Here is a 26,281-nt window from a genome sequence, read left to right on the forward strand (position 1 = left end):
GACAAAGGTTTGAACTCCCCCTATATAAAGCGAAATGGTCTAATTTAAAAAAAAGTAAGACGAATGACAGAGGTATATATAAAGTATTTATCATTAAAGAATACAATTGAGTCATGCATTTTTTAAAAAGTTATAGCATTTTAAAATAAAAAAAAACCCAGCACAGGGGGGTCCCAAAACATCTAAGTAAGTATTTCTACACTTAATTTTAATTTTTAATTTATATTTGGAAATAAATAACTTAATATATATTTGTAAATATAAGAAATTTACATTTAATATTAAATTAAATTCTTGTTAGATAATTTTTAAAACGTACTATAGTAAATATTCAATGGCTCATCTGCAAATTATAAAAAAACCCAGCACAGGGGGGTCGCGGCACAGTGGTGACGTGGCATAGATGGATCAAGCATAATGATATCTGACAGTGATTAAAATCACTATCAAAAAAAAAAACGCTTCGATGCAAATCTTTAGATAGTGTTTAGTTTTAAAAAATTGGTGGATTATTCCAAAAGCTACATGATCTGCTAGTTCATTATTAATATCCTAATTAAGATGAATTATGTCGCATGAAAAAGGGATTATTAAAAAATATTATTTCTCATAAAAAAATTGTGTTGATCTATACACTTTTCAATAAGTTTTAGCATTATAAAGTTAAAAATGTAAAAAATAAAATCGAGAATTTTCACACGAAAATAGCATTTGGTAGCCATTTTCACCACGAAGACAAATCCAGAGGTCAAATTTTTTTTTTCAAATTTAAGTGTATTACATTAGCTTTCATTTAAAATATATATAAAAGTGTCAGACTTTCCGGAACATTTTCAAAAATCAAGTTGAAAAGGTAAATTTTTTGTGAAAAAGTTGTAATTTTAAATCTCTCCCCCGTGGGCAGATAAAGGGTCAGATTTATAAAAAAAATATACCAAATGATAGGTAAAAACATCAAGCATCTATAAAAAAAAAATTATATTTATATATTCATTTTTGAAAAAGTTATGGCAGTTTTTAGAAAAATAAATTTTTAAAATTTCGAAAATTAGCGATTTTTAAATTTGTAAATTTTTTGGATGTCTTCCCTCATTTATGAGGAACGAGGGAAATTTTTTCAATTTTTGAGGGTATATCTTCGATTAGATACGATTTGTGATCTTTTGACGTATCGTTGAAAGAAATCCGTTCAGTGAGAGCTGAGATAGTTTGGTAACAGACATAAAAAAAAAAAAAAACTTAGTAAAACTAAGATATTAATGCTTAATACCCTTTATATATTTTACATTAATAACAATATTAATAATTAAATATTTATAGAGTTAAAAATATGTTGAGTACAATTATTGCAAACTATGAAATAGAAAAAACATATTGTAATATACTTAATTGAAATTCATAAATTTATACATAAAACAAATAATAATATTAACAGGGTGTTTATAATTACTTCAAAATTGTAAAACAGCATTTTAGTTATAATTCAGTATTAAAATACAAATAAATATTTATACAAAACTGTTATATTATTTAAATTAAATTATTTTTAACAGTAATTATTATGCATCATTAAATACAATAATGTAATCCAAAATAATTAACATATTCTATATAAAATTATTTGGAAAATAAAAATTAAAGTCTGTATAGCATTGAATTATATTTTAGCAGACGCAAAAAAAGATTTATATTGTTTATACACATTTAATACTAACAAAATAAATGATATAAAATAATAATGAACACATTCGCATGTATTCATTTTAAATCTCCCTAAATTTTAAACTAGTAATTTTTAATATTAGTATTTTTTTTAATGGAGATTTTTCCTTTAATTTTTATGACTTTTGTCGTTTTCGTGTTGAAATCATTTGAAACAGAACAATACTCAGAGTATCGCGAGAATTATAAAAATTGTATCAAAAAAGTGGTGAATCACATTCGTTCACAAATTGGATCAAATCAAATACTAAATCTCAAACTAAAAAAAGATTCAATTTATATTACTGATATGGAGGTTAATAATCAATCGAACATGTTCGAGAATTTATTCAGAGATTACTATTTTAATACAATAAGTATACTCAATTTTAAGTACACAGAAATACTTAAAAACTTTCTAGATTACACGTATTTTATCCTCACTATATGTAAGCTATTTCGTGATAGAAATTTATCGGAAAATTTTAATTGTTGTGTAACATCACTTGTAGAAGAAGTGAAAAATTCTAAGACTATGTTTGAAAATCTCTATAATGCTATGAAATTTATAAGCTACATCGATGTAAGATTTATGTTTACAAGACGTAATGTGCCAAATTCTATAATTGACGAAATCGATTTTTTTCAACAATATGTCTTACAGAAAATATCAAAAACCAGCCATTTTGATCTCAATAGCTTACCAATTCTTGAAGACTCTGAAAGTGTATTTCATAATTTTAATCAATTTTATACAGAAGCATTAAAAAAAGTAAACAATCTCTTTAAAAATAATAATATTATCGACACTTCTATAAAAACTGATTTGATAAGTGAAATTAAAGAATGCTCTAATGAAAATGATTCTTACTTAGTATATTTAACATGTATTAAGCTTAATTCATTTTACAACGAAACCATAGAAACTTGGTACAAAAATCTTGGCTTTGAACAATTTCTGGATCCCAAAGCATCTAAGTAAGTATTTTTACACTTAATTTTAATTTCTAATTTATATTTGGAAATAAATAACTTAATATATATTTGTAAATATAAGAAATTTACATTTTTTTCTTTTATTTGGAATCTTTCAATCTGTAATAAATTGAATTACAATAAGCACAAGTGATTAAGCAAATAAATGAAATAATATATAGAGACAGTAGACTTGATAGAAGAGGCCAACCAGTGCTGGTACTTCATGATGTGTGAATTTGTATATAAATAATCAATAGGTCGCGGCACCACTTTCGCTTGAGGCGTCTTCTGGGGTCTCCAGGAATAGAGTGGACGGATAGATCAGAGATCAGAGGGTTTTAATGGTTTAAATTTTTAGAGTGTAAAAGCTTGTATAATGTTGGGGTAGTATTTTGGACTGTTAGGATGGAGAGATCATTATGGATTGTACGTCATTGGAGACGTAAAATGGGCCTTTTGTTTCTTGGTGGAGGCATTTGTTTTGGAAGGTTTGTATTTTATTGATGTTAGATGATTTGGTGGGTCCCCATAGCTGGAAGCCATATTTCAAAGTTGGTTTAAGAAGTTGTTTGTATAAAAGAATTTTATTTTTCAAATTTAGGTGTTGTGATGTGAGAACAAAACGCAATTGAATTATTTGGAATAGATATGAATAGCCTAGGTAAGGCTGCGGTCCATGTGTAGACCTAGGTATCTTAATTTTTGGGCGGTTGATAGGGATATGTTATTGAGGTAGATATGTGGGTAGACTGTTTGTTTTAGAGTAAATGTACAGTTGATAGATTTTTATTACCCATTCTTTATACAAAAATGATAACAGATTAAGGTGGTTTTGGATAAAGTTTGAGTCAGTTACAGGGTCGGCGTGAAGGGCTAGGAGAGCATTATCGTCAGCAAAGTCGGCGGTGGTGGTGTATAGTGTAGTGAGCTGATCCGAGGTGAAAAGATTAAATAATAAAGGTGCTGCAACATCTCCTTGAGGTACACCAGTACAATTTGGAGATATTTAAGAAAAGGAAGATCCTGATCGTACGGTAAATTGTCTATTTTCTAAAAAAAAATCGCTAAAAATATGGGATAAGAAAAGATTTTAGTTTAAAAAAGAGACCATCGTGTCACACTTTGTCAAAAGTATGTCCAAAAATGCACTTGTGCATACTAGCTTTTTCTCTAGATTGTAGGAAATTTCGTCAAATATGCGGTGCACCTGGAGAATAGTTGAATGATTGGGAAATTGGATTCAATTGCAGAGAGAGTACGTTTTAAAATAAGAATAAGGGAAGAAGACTGATTGGTCTATAAGATTCAGAGGAGTCCGGGGCTTTACCATGCTTGAGGACCATGATGATCACTGAAAATTTCCATAGAATGGAAAAGTAGGAGAGCCTAAGCATAGAGATATATGGAAGTCAGGAGAAGAGAGTTTCTTTTAGCAGATTTTCGTACTGTGTGTTCAACTTCACTTGGTTGTGTGTGATTAGATGGTAAGGTCATGGGTAAAGAGCAGGGTAGAAAACGGTTTACCTTTTTAATTTAGGTAGGACATAGAATATAATAGTGTGGTTGGAAGGTAGAAATTAAGTGGTGAGAATATAAGTTTGCTTTTTTTATATTATTGATGGCCCAAGTATCGTCAGTTTTATACAAAGGAGGTACAAGCGATTGGGATTGAAGGATTTTCCTTGTAGTTTTCCAAAGTGAGTTATCACTTGCTGATAAGGAAATGAGGTGGCCAGTAGGTAAATGAGGAAGGAGTAAGGATTTTGTAGTTTTGGGTTGGAGTAAAGCGATTGAGTGTGTTTCCCCAAGGGTTATTTGTACGACAGCCCCAGTGTGTATTATTTGCATTGATGCGCCTCCTATTATAAATTTTTGTTCAAGTGTTAGGAAATAGTTACTAAATTGAGCTAGAGTGATAATATGGCGTGGGGGAAAATATACTACATAGATGTGTATAGGGATGTTTAGAGTTAAAGAAACTCATCAAGAAATTTAAGGAGTGAGATTTCATTATTATTTGTTGGAGTAGGAATTGAGTTGGATTGGTTACCCCCAGTTACATTTGCATACAAACATGGGTTTGGTGAGTTTTTAGTTGCTGGTTGTTGGTGGCAGTGCTCTGGATTGGAGTGTGGGTTGAGTGGCGGTGGTTGTGTGGTTTCTTGCTTAGAGTGTTGTGTTTGCTTAGTTTTTTTTATATATTTGACATCCTTTATAGTTGGCTGGATGTGGTCCTTCACAGAGTGCGTATTTAGCCAATATATCTGGAGATTTTTTGCAGGCGTGGGTGGGATGGTTACCTTTACATTTGACACATTTCGATAGTTGTGCACAGTAGGTACGGGTGTAGGCCATAGGCTTGTCCGTTCTGATATTGAGGAAACTGTCGTCTTTTGTAGGGTTCTTCAACTTTGATCTTTGTATGTAGGAGGGAAGAAATATTAAAAATGTTACTATCACTCCCATTGGGGTCTATATCGACAAAAAAGAGGGGCAAAGGAATTTTTGTTAGCTAATACTTGATGTTGGTGACATTTTTGACAGTTTGGCCAATTTCTTTCAGTGCTGAGACAATAAACGTTGCAATATTAATCTAAATGAAAATAAAACAATTTTTATTGACAATATTTTATTTTATTTCATCTATATATTTACGAAATATTCACAATATTTTTTATTAATATAGTTTCATACCGCAAATAGAACCATTTATAAATCTAAATTACGGAATTAAAGCTCTCAATATTATTCTTCGGGAAAAAGGTTGGGAAACAATGGATCACATAAATATAATTTATAATAACAAAAAATTCAACGTAGAAAGTATAATAAAAGACCCAATTAATAGCATAAATTTTCAAATAAAAAAAGAACATGTAACACAATTATTAAGATGCAGGTATACAGAAATACTGAAAAACTTCTATACATTATTCTCTACTATATTGTCTATTTGTAAAAAAGGTAAAAAATCTGTTTTGCACAATTGTTTGATTCAATTTTTTAACTCATTCAACAAATCTAAAATAATGTTTGAAGGATTACATTCAGCTATAAATACTTTAAATAAATTATCAATATGGAATTTTAGTTACAACTCTCATTCGAATTTATTGTATATATTAAAATTGGTTGAAGATGTTCTCAATTTATTTCAGAAAAAAGAGTTTTCACAATTTAATAACTTCGATCATCTTGATATGAAAAAAGTCGACGTTGACAAACAACTGGACTTATTTATAAAATTTCGTTGTGAGTTTTGTGAAAATTTATATAGCGAATATAAAAACATTAAAACCCGTTGTTGTATGAAAAACCCTTTTTATGATGAAACAAATTTAATAATAAGTTTCAGAAATTCAACAAATACAATACATAATCCTAATATACAGACAACAGAAATTTATCTAATTGCATGTGATAATTTAGAAAATTTTTGTGAAAACGTTTACAAATTTTGTTATGAAGAATTGGGTTTCAGAAAAATTAACTATCTTATATAAAGCTAAAACGGCAGAATTATTAAATTTATTGTGGATTAAATGGATTATTTATCTACTTAGCATTCAATACATAGTAAGGCTCAATATCAACGAGTTATTAATTAAAAAATTTACCTGCACACTTGCTACAATTTAATTTTAAAAATATATCAATAAGTTATATAAATATAATTTTGTTTAGTTAACAATGTTAAGAACCGTCATCAATTCTGATATTTAATACTATTTAAATATAACATTGAAAAATTATTTGTATTTGTAATTTTTTTAAACAAAAAAATAATCTATTAATATATTAAAAGCTTTAAAAATAAATTACTAACCAAATTATATGTAACGCGAATTTGTGTTATATTTTTAATATTTTTTATATTGTTTTGTCCATTTGAGTTAAAAAGAATCACTTTCAAGAACTCGCCATAATCCAATATCTTATAACATTAAATACTTAATGAGTAACTACTAAAAAAATTATTCTATAAATATATTATTTTTCTTTGTTTTATTATTCACAATCTGTCAAAATAAATAATACAACAAGTAAATTTTGCAATATAAATTTATTTCGTTAAACCCAAGTCAATATTTGCGTAAAGCATGATACCAAACAGAATTTTCTTTAAATCTTGGGCAAAGTAAAACGTAACAATTGGTAATACCGGACATATTACTAAAAGTAGCATAAAGTTTATAAAACTTTACAACTTAGCAACCTGTGTTTATAGTCTCGCTTATTTTAAACATGTATACAGAGTGATTTTTTTATCATAACCCACTCAATTACTTGCAGAATAATAATAATTTAAACATTTTTTTTTTTTATGATCTTTAGTTACATATTATTCTTGAATTTTTAACTATGTAATACTTTTTAAGTTCAGCCCTTATGCCTTGGAAGGGAGTCAACTTTGTTTTTTAAATGGTAACACATATTTTTAATTTAATAAAATGTTTGAGTTTTTAATTTAATAGTAAATGGCATTTGAATTTTTAATATAACTTTATTCGTTTATTAGATATAATCATTTAAAGTTTCAAATTTTTGAATTAATATACAGGTATAATACACAAGGGATTACAAATACAGGTAGCTAATTGGTTTTTTATAACATCGATATTAGCAGGTACACAGCATTGTTATTATCAATTGTAGTAAGGCACATTGTTATGAGTTTATAAATACACTAACTGACAATACAGAAAGTATATCTATTGATAATCATAATTGATAATAAACAATCCGTGACTGAGACAGCAATGTCATAAAAATCCAATTAGCTACCTGTATTTACAATCCCATGTGTATTATACATGTATATTAACTCAAAATTTTGAAACTTTAAATGTTTATATCTAATAAGCTAATAAAGTTATATTAAAAATTCAAATGCCATTTACTATTAAATTAAAAACTCAAACATTTTATTAAATTAAAAATATGTGTTACCATTTAAAAAAACAAAGTTGACCCCCCTCTAAGGCATAAGGGATGAACTTAAAAAGTATTACATAGTTAAAAATTCAAGAATAATGTGTAACTAAAGTTAATAAAACAAAAAAAGGTTTAAATTATTATTATTCTGCGAGTAATTGAGTGGGTTATGATAAAAAAATCACCCTGTATAATCTCGAAAAATTTTAAGGTAATATAACAAGCAAATGAATAAATTTAAATAACAAATTTAAACGCTATTAATTTAAACAAAGAATAAACTATCGATATATTAAAAAAAAATTAAAAAAAAGTTGATACCCTTAGGCATAAGGGATGGACCCAAAACTTACTTAATAATGAATAAATGTTAGCATGTAGTTGTAATTTATTAGTAGACATGTAACTAAAAAATTCCAGAAATTTTTTTTTTTTAATTATCATTTTATATTGAATGACTAGTTGTTAAAATGGTAAATGGTTGTTAAAAGATACCTATACATTTTATCTACAACTGTCGTATACGCCATTGCCATTCCGGTGTTCGCATTGGCGTCTGAGCTTCTCTAAATTTCTATTTGGAGTTATATGTGTGGTCTTGTCATTTCCCCACCACCACATTATATTTCACAATTAACGATAATAGCACATACCGGAATTTGATTACCGAAGGCGCACACTTATCCTCTGCTAATATCCTTCCGCTGTGATGTTCTACTATACGTCTAGTTATACTTACTGTATTTTATTTCTGTTCCATATCTGTCCACAGATTTTTATTATTGTCTTTTCACATACGTAGTATATTGCAGTGCGTTGTGTTAGCGCCTGTCCTTTGAATAATTATCGTAAGTGACACAGCACCGGCTCGTCGGTGCTGGTGAGGGGGGTGCGACTTTAAATATAATACCGCTAGTCATATGAATAAAAAATTGTCAAATTAAATATAATACAATAAAACGCAATACAAATATTATTATTTTAAAGGTCGCAGTAGAAAATAGGAATGAAAATAATAATAAGAGCGATTATACTATTATAACAACCGATAACGACAAGCAGTTAATTCTAAAAATAAATTACCGTTAATAGTAATATACAAATATTTTACCGTATGGACAACGCTGCCGGTCGTCCAAAACACGTACATAAAATTGCAGCTGCACCGTATCCGCACGCACACGATTGCATCGCCTCGCTAATGGTATACGTCTCAAAATATTAATATTAATTAATTCAATTGATTAATATTACTAATGACATTTTTTAAAATTAATATGAGTGATAAAACCCCTCCCTTAGCAAAATTTGATTATTTTAATCGGCAATTTTTTAATGTAAGAGAATACTGCCAAAAAATAATTATTAAAAAAAACTAATCAATTGACAAAAATGAATTTTTTCACCTCCCCCCATATTTTTAGTTTTGGGACGACTATACACGCAATGAATTTTTTATAATTATTCCCAAAATACTCATTAAATATTGTAATTTAATTAAATTTTCAAAATTTGGTCAATTATTATAATCAGAATATGTAAATTGTAGTATTTCAGTGTACACCCAAAGAAAAACCTCAATCAAAATTGAAAGAGAAATTTTATCAAGGGTTTATGATAATGTTTTATTAATACGAACAAAATAACTATTCTTATAAATAATTATTGTTCAAGACAAGAAAAAAAAATATCATATTGATAAATATATCATTGATTCAATAGTAATGATATATTTATCAAATTGAACAATGAATTTATTATATATATCGAGGTTTTTCTTTGGGTGTAGAACATAATTAAATAATCTTCAAATTTCTTAGAAAAAGCAAAATGAATTCCTATTTCTTTATTATTCCCGTTTGGTAGTTATTTTATTTAGAATTAAATATTTATTATAGCAATTAAATTAAACAGATTGATGTTTAATATTTTAGTATTGTAATTTTTTCGGGGAATTTATAAAAAAAATTATAACGTATTTATTACTTTTATGGTAAACGTGTATAAAAATTGAAGGGTTTATCACAAAACTTTTTAGAAAATAATTTGTTATTAATTATGAATAAATAGTTTACAACAAATTTTATTGAGAGTCAAAAATATTACTTTTATTATTCAATTTTTCATTTAGCAATTATATTTTTTCTATCACTAATAATTTTTGATATTATTACTAATTAGCTAAAAAATATTAGTTATAACTATAAGGAAAATAGTTCTAAATATTTCAATTGTATCATCTATTTAAACACCAAAAATTACATAGAAATGAAAAATATTTCTTTTGAAATGATTTATTACGATAAAAAAATTATTAAAAACAAAACAAAAAATTGTTTTTAAATTATTATTAAATTTTATTTTGAATAGGGTCAAGTGGGGTAAATGGAAATGAAATTTACATGTTTTACAACTTTTATTAGATTCGTGTAGTAATAATTTTTTTTAATTTTGGTTTAGATAAAAACTATTAAACTATATTCAATATGTGTCTAACATTTCAATCAAACGTTAAAATAGTTGATTATTTTAAGAGAAAAAAATAATATAAAATTGCATAAAAAATTTACATTTGCCCCATACTTCTGGGGTAAATGAAAATAACTATTTCCAACAGCAAGTGTTATATTGAACAAACATAATGGGCAAATGAAATTGTTCTTTTACAGCTATCATTATATTACTTCATGTATTCGATACCTACAAATTTCCATTTGTCCCAAATAGTATATTGTGTATGGGGTAAATGAAAATTAAAGTATAGTTGATAATGTTATAAGCCTGGGGCAAATGAAAATTTGTTTGAATTACATAAATTACAATTAAATTAGTTAAATAATTAGGTTATCTTTATTATTTTAACATAATTTAGTACAGTTTAATGCTTACTTACTATTTCATAAACTTTCAAAATATATTAACAGTCTTTTGTTTTCATATAATAGTGATAATAATAATTTAACATAAAAAATAACAATGTAAAGTAAAAATTATAAACAAAATAACAAACTAACAGCATTTTTAGTTTTAAAATATACCACATAAATTAATGTATGAATAAGTAGGTAACATAGTGCCTAAACTGATTAATTTTCATCAACATTTATGTATCCAGGAAATGTGTATATCGTTTTTCTGTTCTTCTTATGTTCAGTTGGTATTGGTAATATTGCAAGAATCATCTCTACTGTAATATCTGACAAGTCATTTTCAACAATATAAAAATCAGTTCCAATTTCATTATTTTTTTTTAATCCTCGGACTAAAATATCCCCATCATCTTCATCTACACGTTTAACTAAACATACATACTTAAAATGTTGTTTCTTACGGTTCCCTCCAATAAAATCTATTAAAAGAAATACTCCAGGTTTTATTTGAGACCAAATTGGTGTATTGTATAAAACTTCTTCAATACTTAAATCTAATGAATTGTCATTACAATCATCTTCTGATGAATGATAAACTACATCATCAATATTATCAATTGATTGTTCCAACACAATATTTTGTACATCTTTAATAGCTTTCTTAGGTCTCCCAAGTTTACTAGGATATTTGATTAGCTTTTTCTTTGAGGTTGCTTCCTCCAATTATTTTAACACATTTTTATTTGTTAAAACTTCACCATACTTTGTTACTCTAAGATGAGGAACTCGGTCTTTTGTAACACAAATTGTATTGTTAGTTTTATATTGTATTAATTGAATTGAAAAAATAGATATTATATCTTTTGGGCTTACTGAGATATTATTACTTGATGTTGGAAAAATTTAGTCCATAAAAGTGTTTGACGTTAAAGGTTCTAATGAAATTTTATTTTCTACAACTGTTAATATGTTTTTTTTTATATAATTACGCACTCTGAAGTTGAAAAAAAAATGATAAAGATCGTAATATTTCAAATTATATTTGTTATTAATATTTCCATTTACCCCAAAACCAAATTTCCATTTACCCCAATTGATTTTTATTTTGTATTTTACAAAAAAAATATAATTCCATAGAAAAAGTGATATTAAACTAGTTTTAGGGCCGTATAATAAATAAGTAAATATGAAATGACAATTTAGTTCAAACTGTACTGTTCTACTTATATTTTTGATGAAGATACCCTGCTCAAAAGCCGTTGAGCAGAAAATATAATCTAAAAGAATCATAAACACTTTTTCGAGTGATATCAATTTATACATATCCTCAAATTTTCCCTATTTTTATCATTGCACACTATTATACCTTATGTGTACTATGGTTATAATGATACCGAATTCTATAATCACTAATAATTTATTTTAAATAATATTTTTTTCCTTTTGCCCCAATTTCCATTTACCCCACTTGACCCTATTCTAAAAATAATCAGTACAAAATATTAATTTTAACCTGTTTTTTTGGTCTTTAAAGTAGATTTTTTAAAAGTGTAATAAAAAAAGAGTTTAATTTATTGTGACTTTTAGCACAACTTGTAAATTTGAAATTGACATCATTAAATAGAAAATTTTATAAAAATTAAGAAAATTGTATTGTTAAGATTAATATGTAGTAGAAATTGTATAATTACTATTTAATGTAAATTTATCAAAAAAGCTTAATACTTTTATTGCATTTTTATTGTAACAGGTCACTTAAATAGAAATCATTGCAATCATTTCTAAGTAACTTTTGATGTTTAAAAAGATTCTACAGTCGAAATATTAGAACTTATTTAATTTAAAGATTTACTTTAATTAAAAAGAACAATCAAAATTTTGTTAAAAAAATCTACTCAATTGAGCATATTATAAAATTTGATTACAATTGTAAAATTTTTTTGTTTAATTCAGGTGAAACTAAAAATAATTTTTTTTTATATTTATGATTTATATAATGTTACCAAAAAATTTGGGATATTATGGTCTGGTAGTAACACACACAAATAAAGTTTAAAAAATCAGCGTACTCTCCTTGTAAAATATTTTCAAATAAAATAAAATACCAAACTAAAAATTTTAATACAAAAATAGCATATTTTTGAATACGGTAGCCACTTTTACCATGAAGACAACGGAAAATTCAAATATTTTTTTTTTATTATAGTATATTACATAATTTTTATCCCGCAGGTGAATCCGCAAGGATTACGGGCCTAACAACCCCGCGGACCCTAGTTATTTCAGTGGGGGTGGCAACACGTACCACTGCTCTTAGCTGGTCATGACTTTGGTTAGTTGGGACCGGTAGGCCTGGGCATACCTGCTTGCTAACAGCGAATAGGCCCCCCTAACCCAGCCATACCAAGTGAAAGGGTTGCTAACTTGTCACAGGGTAGTTAGCCAAAAGGTAAAGTGACCATTGGCATCCTCTATGGCACCTGGCGCACCATAGAGTATACAGCCTTATCACAGTATCGAGCTCTGCTGTGACGGACCTTTATTTCTCGACTTCTCGTGGGAACTATATGGACAAAAACATAGAAAAACCACAAAACAACGAACTTGTGACGATCAGGGATCCTACGGACAACCTGTCGGAACAAGATCGTGAACTGGCGACTCTTCGCAGAAGAATCGCCGAACTTGAAGGTCTCAATGCCAACAACGGGACACTTGGTGAACCGTCTACTAGCAAAGAGACAGCAACGTCAGCAAATGTAGACCAGGAATCGCAAGATCAACTGGGAGCAGTAGCTGACAAAATCGAGGGTCTAAAACTTAGACCTGAGAAACTGAGCGGCAGTCAGAGGCGCAAGCTGAAGAGGAGCCGAGCAAACATGGAGGGGCAGAAGAACCTACCAAAGGAGGGAGACAAGGGAACCGAAACTCAAAAACCTGAGGACAAGGGTCAAGAACCTCCATGTAAGAAAACTCATTGGGTACCGACCTACAGGAACGTGGTAACCGATGATAAAAAAGTGGCTCTGGTCCTCGCAGGCTACCCCACTAACAAGTTGACCACAGAGCAGGGGCTACTCATTGAGTCTTGTGTTGGAGACTTGATACTGTCGGGTACTGATGGAACCGACGTACCAAGGTTTGAAGACACCAGACTCACTGATGGAGCACTTGTGATCAGTGCAGCCCAAGAGAGCTCTCTTAAGTGGCTCACTGACCATGTCAACTTGATAAAACCTTGGGACGGTGCAGAACTCCATTTGGAAGCCTACAACCCGATCAAGTATAAACGGATGGTCACTCACATACCAGGGCTGCCAAAAGATTCCAAGAAGATCATGGAAATTTTGGCAAAACAAAACCCAGGGCTGAACACGGCGATCTGGAAAGTCCACCATGAGACAGAGGTTGGCCCGAAAGGACAAACTCTGTTTCTAAGTGTGGACGAAAACAGCATGGTCAAACTGGAGGAACTGAAGCGCAGTCCATATTTTGGAATGGGCAGAGTTTGCTTCACAGATTATGTTGCCAAGCAGCCACCAGCCCGGAAGGATGTGAAAAAATCCACACCTCAAAAATCTGGGAAGAGGAAGGCTGAGGAATCACCAGTGCCACTCGGGAAAGGAGGTAAGGCACAGGTAAGGGGCAAACGGACACACTTTACTCCTGCCTCGAAAGGGAAGGGAGGAAGTGTGTTACGTAAGGGAAAGGGACCCAGGAAACCGCCACCCTCAATAACGGCCACAGCTGAGGGGAACCTCTCCACAGATCCAAAAGGAAATGTGGAGAGCGGAACCAAGGCACGGTCGCCACCTGGGGACGGCGGTGGGACACCACCCACAGGGGGGGCTGTGTGACACAGGGACTGTTTCAGACACCTGTATCACACCCAGCACAGCGTGCTTTCTTAGGCGTCAACATCAGTTTATCTGAATGGCTGACAATAGAATTCAATTCACGCAAATAAACCTGCATCACAGTAAAGGGGCCAGTAGTGTATTACTAAGGACCCTAACTGAGAGGCATACAACACCCTTACAAATAGCACTTATTCAGGAACCATGGATAAATGGGGACCAGATTAAGGGGCTAAATCTAAGGGATTTTAAACTGTTTCATAAACAAGCAGATAAACCAAGAACTTGCATTTTGGTTAATAATAAAGTTAAAGCCAGCCTGATACTTAATCTATCAAGTGCAGACTTGACTATTATTAGAGTAACACTAAATGATGGTAAAAATATCATAGTAGCTTCAGGATACTTACCATATGAGGTCACAGACCCAGGTAGGGACCTAACTATGCTCTTTAATTATTGCAAAAATGAAAAATTAGAACTAATCCTAGGTATGGATGCTAATGCACACCACACTATTTGGGGGAGCAGTAACATCAACCAAAGAGGAGAGGTTATAATGGATCTATTGCTGACTACAGACCTAAGTATACTGAACAGAGGTAGTGAACCTACTTTTGTTATCAGGAACAGGCAGGAAGTCATTGATCTAACAGTTTGTTCAAAAGGGTTACTTCAAAAGATAAAAGGGTGGAAAGTGTCCTCCGAACCTTCTCTTTCTGATCATAGGCACTTACGATTCACTTTGGAAATTAACAAAGTTGAGACGGAGTACTATAGGAACCCGAAAAGAACAAACTGGGACAAATACAGGGCAGATCTCTCTCGTGACCTGATTAACCTACAGTTTAGATTGGGGTCGAGACAGAGTACTGAAAGGGCTGTAAATATGCTACAGGACTCCATTGTCTCAGCTTACAAAGAAAACTGTCCTTTAATAGAAAGGAAAGGTACAGGGCAGGGTGTAGCTTGGTGGAATGCTAACCTGTCTAAATTAAGAAAGAGTTCACGTAAGCTCTTAAATAAAGCAATGAAATCAGGTTTGGAACAACACTGGGAATCCTATAAGGACGCCCAAAGGAACTACAAATCTGCATTGAAAAAGTCCAAAAGAGAAAGCTGGAAGAAGTTCTGTGGGGATATACAACAACTCCCTATAGCAACTAGACTTCTGCGATCACTAAGGAATGGACCAAACAAAACTGTCGAGGCAATACTACTGCCAGACGGAATGTTCACCAATAATGATAATGAAACATTATCACATTTGATGAATACACATTTTCCTGACTCTACAATTAACAACAGAGAACAGGAACATGACGCACAGGACAAACGAGTGACCTGTGCTGATTGGAGACTAACCAGGAGAGTGATAACCCCAAGTGGAATAAGATGGGCAATAAAAGCCTTTGGCAGTTTTAAAGCTGCAGGCTGTGACGAAATTTTCCCTGCACTTCTGCAAGAAGGGTTAGAGATAATCGTCCCCCATCTCTGCAAAATATTTAGGGCATGCCTTGCCTATGGTTATCAACCAGAAAGCTGGCGTAAGGTTAGGGTAGTGTTTATACCCAAACCTAACCGCACTAACTATTATGAAGCAAAATCCTACAGACCAATAAGTCTTACTTCTTTTCTTCTTAAGACTATGGAGAAACTTATTGATAGGTACATCAAGGAGGGGCCTCTTAAGGAGAACCCTTTACATGAAAACCAACATGCGTATCAAACGGGGAAATCTACTGATACAGCTCTACACTGCTTAACTACTAAGATAGGGAAAGCTGTAGAGAATAAAATGTATGCAGTAGGTATATTCCTGGACATCGAAGGGGCTTTTGACAATACTCCCTTCGATGCTATGTGTGAATCTGCACAACAGCGTGGAATAGAACCACTTATTATTAAGTGGATAGAATCCATGCTTAAGGAACGCTCCATTTTGGGACAGCTCAATGAGACCAAAGTAATCAAGAGTGTCAAACAGGGATGCCCACAAGGCGGGGTTCTATCCCCCTTGCTATGGTGTCTAGTATTGGACTCGCTTATTAGAGAGTTAAACAAATATTGTTATACACAAGCCTATGCGGATGACTTGGTTATAGCAGTGGTGGGTAAATTCCCAGACACTATTATTGACTTAGCACAACAGAGACTTAACACTATACAGATATGGTGTAGTAAGTACGGTCTATCTGTTAATCCCAATAAAGCAGAGGTTGTTATGTTCATTAGAAAGAGAATAGGACTAGACAGCCTGGACACTCTTACTCTGAATGGACAAGAAATTAGCTTAAAATCAGAAGTAAAATACTTAGGTATTATCTTGGATAGTAAGCTAAAATGGAAATCACATGTTGAGTCAAGAATCAAAAAAGCAATGACCACATTGTGGACTTGCAGCAGAGCCTTGGGAAAGACATGGGGTCTTAAACCAAGAGTTATGTATTGGTTGTACACGTCAGTGATTAAACCTATGATATTGTACGTTGCCCTAGTCTGGTGGACCAGAACAGCACTCATTACAGCTAGGAAAGAACTTAGTCGCATACAGAGAATGGCTGCTATTGCCATCACTGGAGCATTAAGAACTACACCAACGGTCGCATTAGAGGCACTAATTGNTACCAACGTTCGCATTAGAGGCACTAATTGGATTGCCTCCTCTGCATCTAGAGGTGAAAGCTCACGCCAAAGCTACAGCACTAAGATTCCACAACTTAGGTATGTGGACTTTGGAGAGTGATACAACAGAACATGGTAAAATACTAAAAGAGATAGACAAGGGCTTTTTAGAATACCCCTTGGACTATATCAAACCGGTTCTTAAGAATAACATTCCCTACAAAGTGGAGATCACTACACGTATAGAATGGAATATTAACCACCTGACTGACAAAGGAGGATTTGTGATATATACAGATGGATCCAAAAAATCAGGAAAGGTAGGTGCTGGAATTTGGGGCTTAAAGCCACGAATAAATGTCAGTATGTCATTGGGCACAACACCCTCTGTTTTCCAAGCAGAGGTGATGGCGATACTGGTAGGGGCTCAGAACCTGCTGGTATACAAAAATAGGAAGATAACTATCTTAAGTGATAGTCAAGCGGCTTTGAAAGCACTCTGTAACGATCAGGTGAATTCAAAGCTGGTCCTCGAATGCAGGGAAACTTTAGAATCACTATCGAGGTTCAACAAAGTTACACTAGCGTGGGTACCAGGACACAACGGTGTCACTGGAAATGAGAATGCTGACTTTCTAGCCAGGAAAGGAGCAGAGAACACCTATGTTGGACCAGAACCAGTGGTAGGGCTCACTGAGCAATCGCTCAAAGCGTTACCCAAGAATTGGTGCAGAGAACAACACAGGAAAATCTGGAAGTACTTGGTAGTACCTAGACAATCTAAAATGTTTATCAAGACCCCTGGTTTATTGCTGGGTGATCTTAATAGCATGACTAGACATCAAATAAGCACCCTGACTGGTCTACTGACAGGACATGGTCACCTGCTTAAGCATCTTAACGCAATGGGGGTATCGGAATCACCATTGTGCAGGAAGTGTGGAGTAAAAGAGGAAGACTCATTCACATCATGTGCGAATGTGAAGCCTTGTCCACACTAAGATCAAACTACTTGAATAAACCATTTCCTGAAAAAGAGGATATTAAAAACCTAAAACCCAGAGAGATACTTAATTTCGCCAGAAAGACAGGACTCTTTGGTCATCTTTAGAGGTGACTTTATAGTTGGTAATGTATTAACACTTTGGTGATAACACTTAGGTGGGTAAACCGAATCAAGACAATTCGGTATAAGGTGCGCACAATGGACCAACAGGTCTGAGTGCATGGGCATTATGTCCACCTCAATAATAACTAAAACTACATAATTTTTAACTTATTTCTGGAACATTTTCAAAAATTTAGTTTAAAAAGGTTTAATTTCTATTCGAATGTTTAAAGTTTTAACATACCTTGTATAAAGGGAAATGGTCCGATTTAAAAAAAAAAGTATTTCGGCTAAAAGCTGTATATAAAAAATATTTTCATAAAAATAAAATTTTATTTATACTACACTTTTTTCAAAAAAAATATAGCATTATAAAGTTTAAAATATAAAATTAAAATAAAAAATATTTTTACAAAAATCATAGAAATACTATATAATATCGTTTATACGGAATACAAAAAATTTAGGAATTTTAGCATCTATTTGAACACCAAAAGNATACAAAAAATTTAGGAATTTTAGCATCTATTTGAACACCAAAAGCTGCATAGAAATGAGTACTAAGACTTCGATTTAAATGATTTATTACAATAACAATACAATAAAATGTTTTTATAAAAATTTTGAGTTTTCCTAATAAATTTACTGTTAAAAGTAATTATGTTAGTTTACGTATCAATCTAAAAAATAGAATATTTTATTCTATATAAAATTTTCTATTTAATGATATAAATTCTAAACTTTCAAGTGGAGCTAAAATAGTGTTTAAAAGTTCAACATTTTTAAATTATAAACTTTTATAAAAATCAACTTTAAAGGATCAATAAATAAGTTAAAAATGACATTTTGAATTGAAATTTTGCACGGATTATTTTTAATAAAAAATACAATTTCATTAAAAATTGTTTTTTTAATAAAATTTTTTCATTTGTAAATACTCGCTTTATAATTATTAATCATCTCAAAAATGAGGTAATAGAATAAATTTTAATTCAAACTTGAAATCAGCATAAAATTTAGTTTAATAAAGAATATATTGGTCTATTATCATTTAAAAATATTTTATATTATTTATTTGATTTTACTGTGTCATTGAGTAAAATAACGAATTTTATACTACTTTTTTTTATACTATTACTTTTTTTAATTTTTAAATATTTAATTTAAAAAAGGTTTTTTAAAGTGGCTTTTTTTATAATGCGTATTATTGGAAAACGCCTAAATTACTAGAATTAAAGAATTTTTTCCAATATTTGGCGATTATAAGTTTAACATGATTAATATCGTGTTCTTTTGACTTACTGATAATTAAAATTGATCATGTGAGAGCTGAAATAAATGAATAACAGACCCAAAAACTAAATAATAAAATTTTTTAATATGAATAAGAAATTCCTTATCACAAGGGGAGACTACAGTGATAGGGTCCTCGATATTCATTGAATATTTTGATTAAATGCTATTTATTATTATTCATTTTGAATTTTTATTCCACCTCAAAAAAGGATTAGGAAAAAATGATAAAAAAATTTTCTTTTGGGTTCTATTTTTTTGCCCCGAGCGTATGTACAACACCTACCGTAAACTATATATACAAATAGATAAAAAGAACTATTTACACTAAATCAATAATTCAAAGTTACTTTTCTTAAGTTTGAGGAGGTAAAACAATCAAAATAAGTTTAATTTTATATTTAATGTAAGTCAGATACGTTTAACTTAATAAACTTAAACTTTAACTTTAATAAAAATTAGAGGACTTATTATTGTGGCAAAACCTTGTATGGTATTTTAAAATAAATAATGAAACAAAATTTGATTTCAAAAATAGCACGTTTATAGCTTCGATTCGTAGCTGAGAAGATATTGGTTTTACTAAGTTTTTTTTTTTTTTTGTGTCTATTACCACTTTTTCTCAGCTCTCACCAAACCGATTTCTTTCAACGATACGTCAAACGATCACAAATCGTATCTAGTCGAAGACATTACCCTCAAAAATTGAAAAAATTTCCTTCGTTCCCCGTAAATGAGGGAAGACATCCAAAAAATTTACAAATTTAAAAATCACTAATTTTCGAAATTTTTTCAATTTTTTTTACTAAAATCTGCCATAACTTTTTCAAAAATGAACAAATTAATATAATTTTTTTTATAAATGCTTGATGTCTTTACCTATCATTTGGTATATTTTTTTTATAAATCTGAAACTTTATCTGTCCATAAGGAGGTTTAAAATGACAACTTTTTCAAAAAAAATTAACTTTTGAATGTGTTCCTGAAAGTCTGACACTTTTATATATATATCTTAAATTAAAGCTTATGTAATATACTTTTTTACTATAAAAAAATTTGTCTTCACGGAGAAAGTGGCTACCAAAAGGTAATTTTGGGCGAAAATTCTCAATTTTATATTTTATATTTTTAACTTTATAATGCTTTAACTTATTGTATGGATCAATAAATTTTTTTTATGAGAAATAATATTTATATCCCTCTTTCATTCGACAACTTTATCTTAATCAGGATATAAATAAGGAACAAGCAGATCATGTAGCTTTTGGAATAATCCACCAATTTTTTAAATTAAACACTATCAAAAGATTTGCATTGAAGCCTTTTTTATGATAGTGATTTTAATCACTGTCAGATATCATTATACTTGACTCAACTATGTCACGTCACCACTGTGCCCCGACCCCTCTGTGCTGGGTTTTTTTAACTATGGATACCATTTACACATAGTAGATAAGTCGTCGGAACAAATTCTCTTTTTTTAATTTATAGTTGTTAATGCGAAACAGGATTTTCGAAGAGGTCAGATAGATGATCGTTGTCACTTGTCGGCAATGCGAACACAGCACAGTGTACAGGTGGCAATCGCGAATAGTCGGTAGTTAAATTGAGAATATACAAGTATACTTAAGTATATACAAGTATAAATTGGAATTTAGAGGTGTTCGGATAGTGAGGCGAACACGGCGCATCAGACGAGCAAAAGCATATACATTGGTAATTGTTGTATAGTATGACACTATCGGTAGTTTGTAATAATAAACGTACTAACGTATTTAATTTAAACGTTCGAATCAGTTGATTTTTAATTCTAATAAAAAAATTATATTATATTATTATAAATGTTATTATCAATGTTTATAAAAATACAAACAACTCAAATACAGAGTATAAAATTCGACGGCACGCATGGCGGATGTAAGTAACAGGTGAACTAAAATTGACATAGTCGCCGACATGTCTCACGGTGCTAAACTCCTTGACCTGTACTATCTACTGACCGCCGAAAAGCCGAAGTGTTAACATCAACTCTGACGAGTGCGACGGTAGACAGCTGAAAATCACGACCGGATAACGTGCTTATTCATAATAAATAAAGATCTGAGTCAAGTAATACTTATTTTTAGAATATTATAAGTAAAATTTTATATGTTAAAATCAATCGAAAATAGTTTTTTGTGATAGTTTTCTTAAATAAAAAATAACAAAACCCTGCACAGTGGGGTCGCGGCATATTGGAGACGTTGCATAGTTGGGTCCAGTATAGATTTAATCTGACAGTGATTAAAATCACTATCATAAGAAACGCTTCTATGCAAATCCGTAGATATTGTTTAATTTTAAAAAATTGATGGATAATTACAAAAGCAACATCAACTTTTATTTCCTTAATTATACCCAGATTTGTAATTCTTTTAATTATATATTATATAATTTTTAAAATTAATTGTTTTCAAATTATTATTGATTTTGATTATTAATATGCTAAAAGTAATCATTTTGAACCTACTTTTTATTGTCCTTTAAAGTGAAAGTTATAATAAAAAAATCGTACGTCTCATTCGTCACTTAATAAAAATGGAAATTTAGCTAGTTCAAACTTTAAAGTTATTTTTCTCGACTTCAAAGAAACAAAAAAATTTAAATATGATTAATTTTTTATACTATGTCATTTAGATTGATATAATATTTATGAAAATCAGTGTAATCCCCTTATAATAAAATAAAATACAAAACCAAGAATTTTAAAACAATAATACCATATTTTTGAATACGGTAGCCATTTGCGCATAGAAGATAGGTCGTCGGGACAAATTTTTTTTTTTCATTTTATAGTACATAAAATAAGCTTTAATTTTATATATGTTTAAAGGACGCAGTATTTTCGGAACACTTTCAAAAGTTAAGTTGAAAAAGTTCTATTTTTTATACAATGTTTCAAATTTTGAATACCCCCTATATATGGGGAAAATGTCCAATTTTAATAAAAAGTATGTCAAATGAAAGATGTACTTATAATAAATTTAGAAAAAAAATATTTGTGCTGATAATTACATTTTTCGAAAAGTTATAGCACTTTTAAGTTGAACATTTAAAATCGAAATTCGAAAATTTTAACCCAAAAATAGCGTTTTTTTAACTACGGCAGCCGTTTACATGCAGAAGATAAAGTGTCGGGACAAATTTTTTTTTTTCATTTTATAGTACATAAAATAAGCTTTAATTTGATATATGTTTAAAGGACGCAGTATTTCCGGAACATTTTCAAAAATTAAGTTGAAAAAGTTAGTTTTTGTAAAAAAGTTGCTATTTTAAATCCCCCCTGTGAGCAGAATAAGTGTTAGATTTTCAAAAAAAAATGATATCAAATGAAAGAAAATTACCTAAGGTTTCAATATAAAGAAATATTATTTTGATTAGTTAATATTTGAAAAAGTTATGGCAGTTTTAAGTACAAAAAACATCGTTATAAAAGGTGATTTTTATCGCAAATATTACATTTTTTTTATAATTTCGACAGCCATTTGCACATAGAAGATAAGGTGTCGGGACAAATTTTTTTTTTTCATTTTATAGTACATAAAATAAACTTTAATTTGATATATGATTAAAGGATGCAGTATTTCCGGAACATTTTCAAAAATTAAGTTGAAAAAGTTAGTTTTTGTAAAAAAGTTGCTTATTTAAATCCCCCCCAATGAGCAGGTTAAGTGTTAGATTTTCAAAAAAATTATATCAAATAAAAGGAAAATATCTAAGGTTTTAGTATAAAAAAAAATTATGTTGATTAGTTTATTTTTGAAAAAGTTATAGAAGTTTAAAAAAAAAAGTGAGAAAAATGACAAAATTTACCGATTTTTAAATTTGTAATTTTATTGGATATCTCCCCCATTTGCGGGGAACTAGGGAAAATTTTTCAATTTTTAAGGGTAATGTCTTCAACAAGATACGATTTGTGATCTTTTAGCGTATTGTTAAAAGAAATCGATCTATTGAGAGCTGAGAAAAAGTGGCAACAGACATAAAAAAAAACACATCATAGTAAAATTAATACCTTCTCAGCATCGCATCGAAGCTACAAGGAAAATAATTTTGTATACATTTTTAATTAATCAATTTAATTTAAATTTATAATTTATTATGACTAAGATTAAAAATAAACGTCGAATGTCATACCTAATAACCTTTATATATATTATACATTAATGACAAAATTATTAATTAAATATTTTTAGAGCTAAAAATATGTTTAGTACAATTATTGCAAACTATGAAATCGAAAACACATATTACAGTATACATAATGGAAATTCATAAATTTATACACAAACAAAATAATAATATTAAACAGGGTGTTTATAATTACTTAAAAATTGTAAAATAGCATTTTAGTTATATTTCAGTAAAAAATACTACTATATCAATAATTATGTTAGCTATCCATTCTATATTACTATTTATTTATTTATACAAAACTGTTATATTATTTAAATTAAATTATTTTTAACAGTAATTATTATGCATCATTATACATTAATATAATGTAATCCAAAATAATTAACATATTCTACATAAAATTATTTGGAAAATAAAAATTAAAGTCTGTATAGCATTGAATTATATTTTAGAAGACGCAAAAAAAAGATTTATATTGTTTATACACATTTAATACTAAAAAAATAAATGATATAAAATAATAATGAACACATTCGCATGTATTCATTTTAAATCTCCTTAAATTTCAAACTAGTAATTTTTAATATTAACATTTTATTTAATGGAGTTTTTTGCTTTAATTTTTATGACTACTGTCATTTTCGTTTTGAAACCATTTGAAGCAGAACAATACTCAGATTATCGTGAGAATTATAAAAATTATATAAAAAAAGTGGTGACTCACATTCGTTCACAAATTGGATCAAATCAAATACAAAATCTCAAACTAAAAAAAGATTCAATTTATATTACTGATTTGGAGAAATATTATCGATCAAACATGTTAGAGAATTTCTTCAGAGATTACTATTCTAATACAATAAGTATACTCAATTTTAAGTACACAGAAATACTTAAAAACTTTCTCGCTTACACGTATTTTATCTTCACTATATGTAAGCAATTTCATGATAGAAATTTATCGGAAAATTTTAATTGTTGTGTAACATCACTTGTAGAAGAAGTGAAAAATTCTAAGACTATGTTTGAAAATCTCTATAATGCTATGAAATTTATAAGCTACATCGATGTAAGATTATTATTTGCAGGACGCAATATGCCAAATTCTATAATTGACGAAATCGAATTCTTTCAACAATATGTTTTACAGAAAAAATCAAAAACCATCCATTTTGATCTCAATAGCTTACCAATTCTTGAAGACTCTGAAAGTGTATTTCATAATTTTAATCAATTTTATACAGAAGCATTAAAAAAAGTAAACAATCTCTTTAAAAATAATAATATTATCGACACTTCTATAAAAACTGATTTGATAAGTGAAATTAAAGAATGCTCTAATGAAAATGATTCTTACTTAGTATATTTAACATGTATTAAGCTTAATTCATTTTACAACGAAACCATAGAAACTTGGTACAAAAATCTTGGCTTTGAACAATTTCTGGATCCCAAAACATCTAAGTAAGTATTTCTACACTTAATTTTAATTTTTAATTTATATTTGGAAATAAATAACTTAATATATATTTGTAAATATAAGAAATTTACATTTAATATTAAATTAAATTCTTGTTAGATAATTTTTAAAACGTACTATAGTAAATATTCAATGGCTCATCTGCAAATTATAAAAAAAACCCAGCACAGGGGGGTCGCGGCACAGTGGTGACGTGGCATAGATGGATCAAGCATTATGATATCTGACAGTGATTAAAATCACTATCAAAAAAAAAAACGCTTCGATGCAAATCTTTAGATAGTGTTAATTTTAAGACATTGGTAGATTATTTCAATAGCAACAATAACTCTTATTCCCTTAATTTCCCTTTTTTTAAAAAATTGGTGGATTATTCCAAAAGCTACATGATCTGCTAGTTCATTATTAATATCCTAATTAAGATGAATTATGTCGCATGAAAAAGGGATTATTAAAAAATATTATTTCTCATAAAAAAATTGTCTTGATCCATACACTTTTCAATAAGTTATAACATTATAAAGTTAAAAATGTAAAAAATAAAATCGAGAATTTTCACACAAAAATAGCATTCGGTAGCCATTTTCACTGTGAAGATAAAATAAAGTCGGAAATTTTTTTTTTTCATACTAAAGTATAAAGTATTAGCTTTAATTTAAGATATATATAAAAGTGTCAGACCTTCCGGAACATTTTCAAAAATCAAGTTGAAAAAGTAAACTTTTTGTGAAAAAGTTGTCATTTTAAATCCCCCCTTGTGGGCAAGTAAAGGGTCACATATAAAAAAAATTATACCAAATGAACGGTAATGATATCATGCATCTATATAAAAAAAATAATATTGATTCGGTTATTTTTAAAAAAAGTTATAGCAATTTTAAGTAAAAAAAATTAAAAAATTTTGAAAATTAGCGATTTTTAAACTTGTAATTTTTTTGGAGGTTTCCCTCATTTACGGGGAACGAGGGGATTTGTTTTCAATTTTTGAGGGTAATGTCTCCGATTAGATACGATTTGTGATCTTTTGACGTATCATTGAAAGAAATCCGTTCGGTGAGAGCTGAGAAAAAGTGGTAAAAGACACAAAAAAAAAAATAAACACATCTTAGTGAAACATATACCTTCACAGCTTCGCATCGAAGCTAAAATTATATTGACATGTTCATTATTGAAAAAGTTATAGCAATTTTAAGTAAAAAAAATTAAAAAATTTTGAAAATTAGCGATTTTTAAACTTGTAATTTTTTTGGAGATTTCC

The 26,281-nt window shown here is 29.5% G+C and overlaps 2 protein-coding genes across 2 annotated transcripts in view; both read left to right on the forward strand.

Annotated features, from left to right (window-relative positions):
- The first annotated feature begins 1,777 nt into the window (after positions 1 to 1,777).
- Positions 1,778 to 6,406, forward strand: LOC126895176 (uncharacterized). Its single transcript, XM_050666747.1, has 2 exons — positions 1,778 to 2,679; positions 5,366 to 6,406. Exons 1-2 carry the CDS (start codon positions 1,817 to 1,819, stop codon positions 6,180 to 6,182), a joined length of 1,680 nt encoding a protein of 559 aa, XP_050522704.1. The 5' UTR covers positions 1,778 to 1,816; the 3' UTR covers positions 6,183 to 6,406.
- Positions 6,407 to 24,086: 17,680 nt separating this feature from the next.
- LOC126895175 (uncharacterized) overlaps positions 24,087 to 26,281 on the forward strand; it is a 4,732-nt gene continuing 2,537 nt past the window's right edge. Inside the window, exon 1 of the mRNA XM_050666746.1 lies at positions 24,087 to 25,007. Within this exon, the coding sequence (XP_050522703.1) occupies positions 24,145 to 25,007 (863 nt within the window). The 5' untranslated portion in view covers positions 24,087 to 24,144. The remainder of the gene's footprint in view (positions 25,008 to 26,281) is intronic.

Source organism: Daktulosphaira vitifoliae, unplaced genomic scaffold, assembly GCF_025091365.1.
Source record: "Daktulosphaira vitifoliae isolate Bord-2020 unplaced genomic scaffold, ASM2509136v1 Scaffold_1, whole genome shotgun sequence".
NCBI classification, from domain to species: domain Eukaryota; kingdom Metazoa; phylum Arthropoda; class Insecta; order Hemiptera; family Phylloxeridae; genus Daktulosphaira; species Daktulosphaira vitifoliae.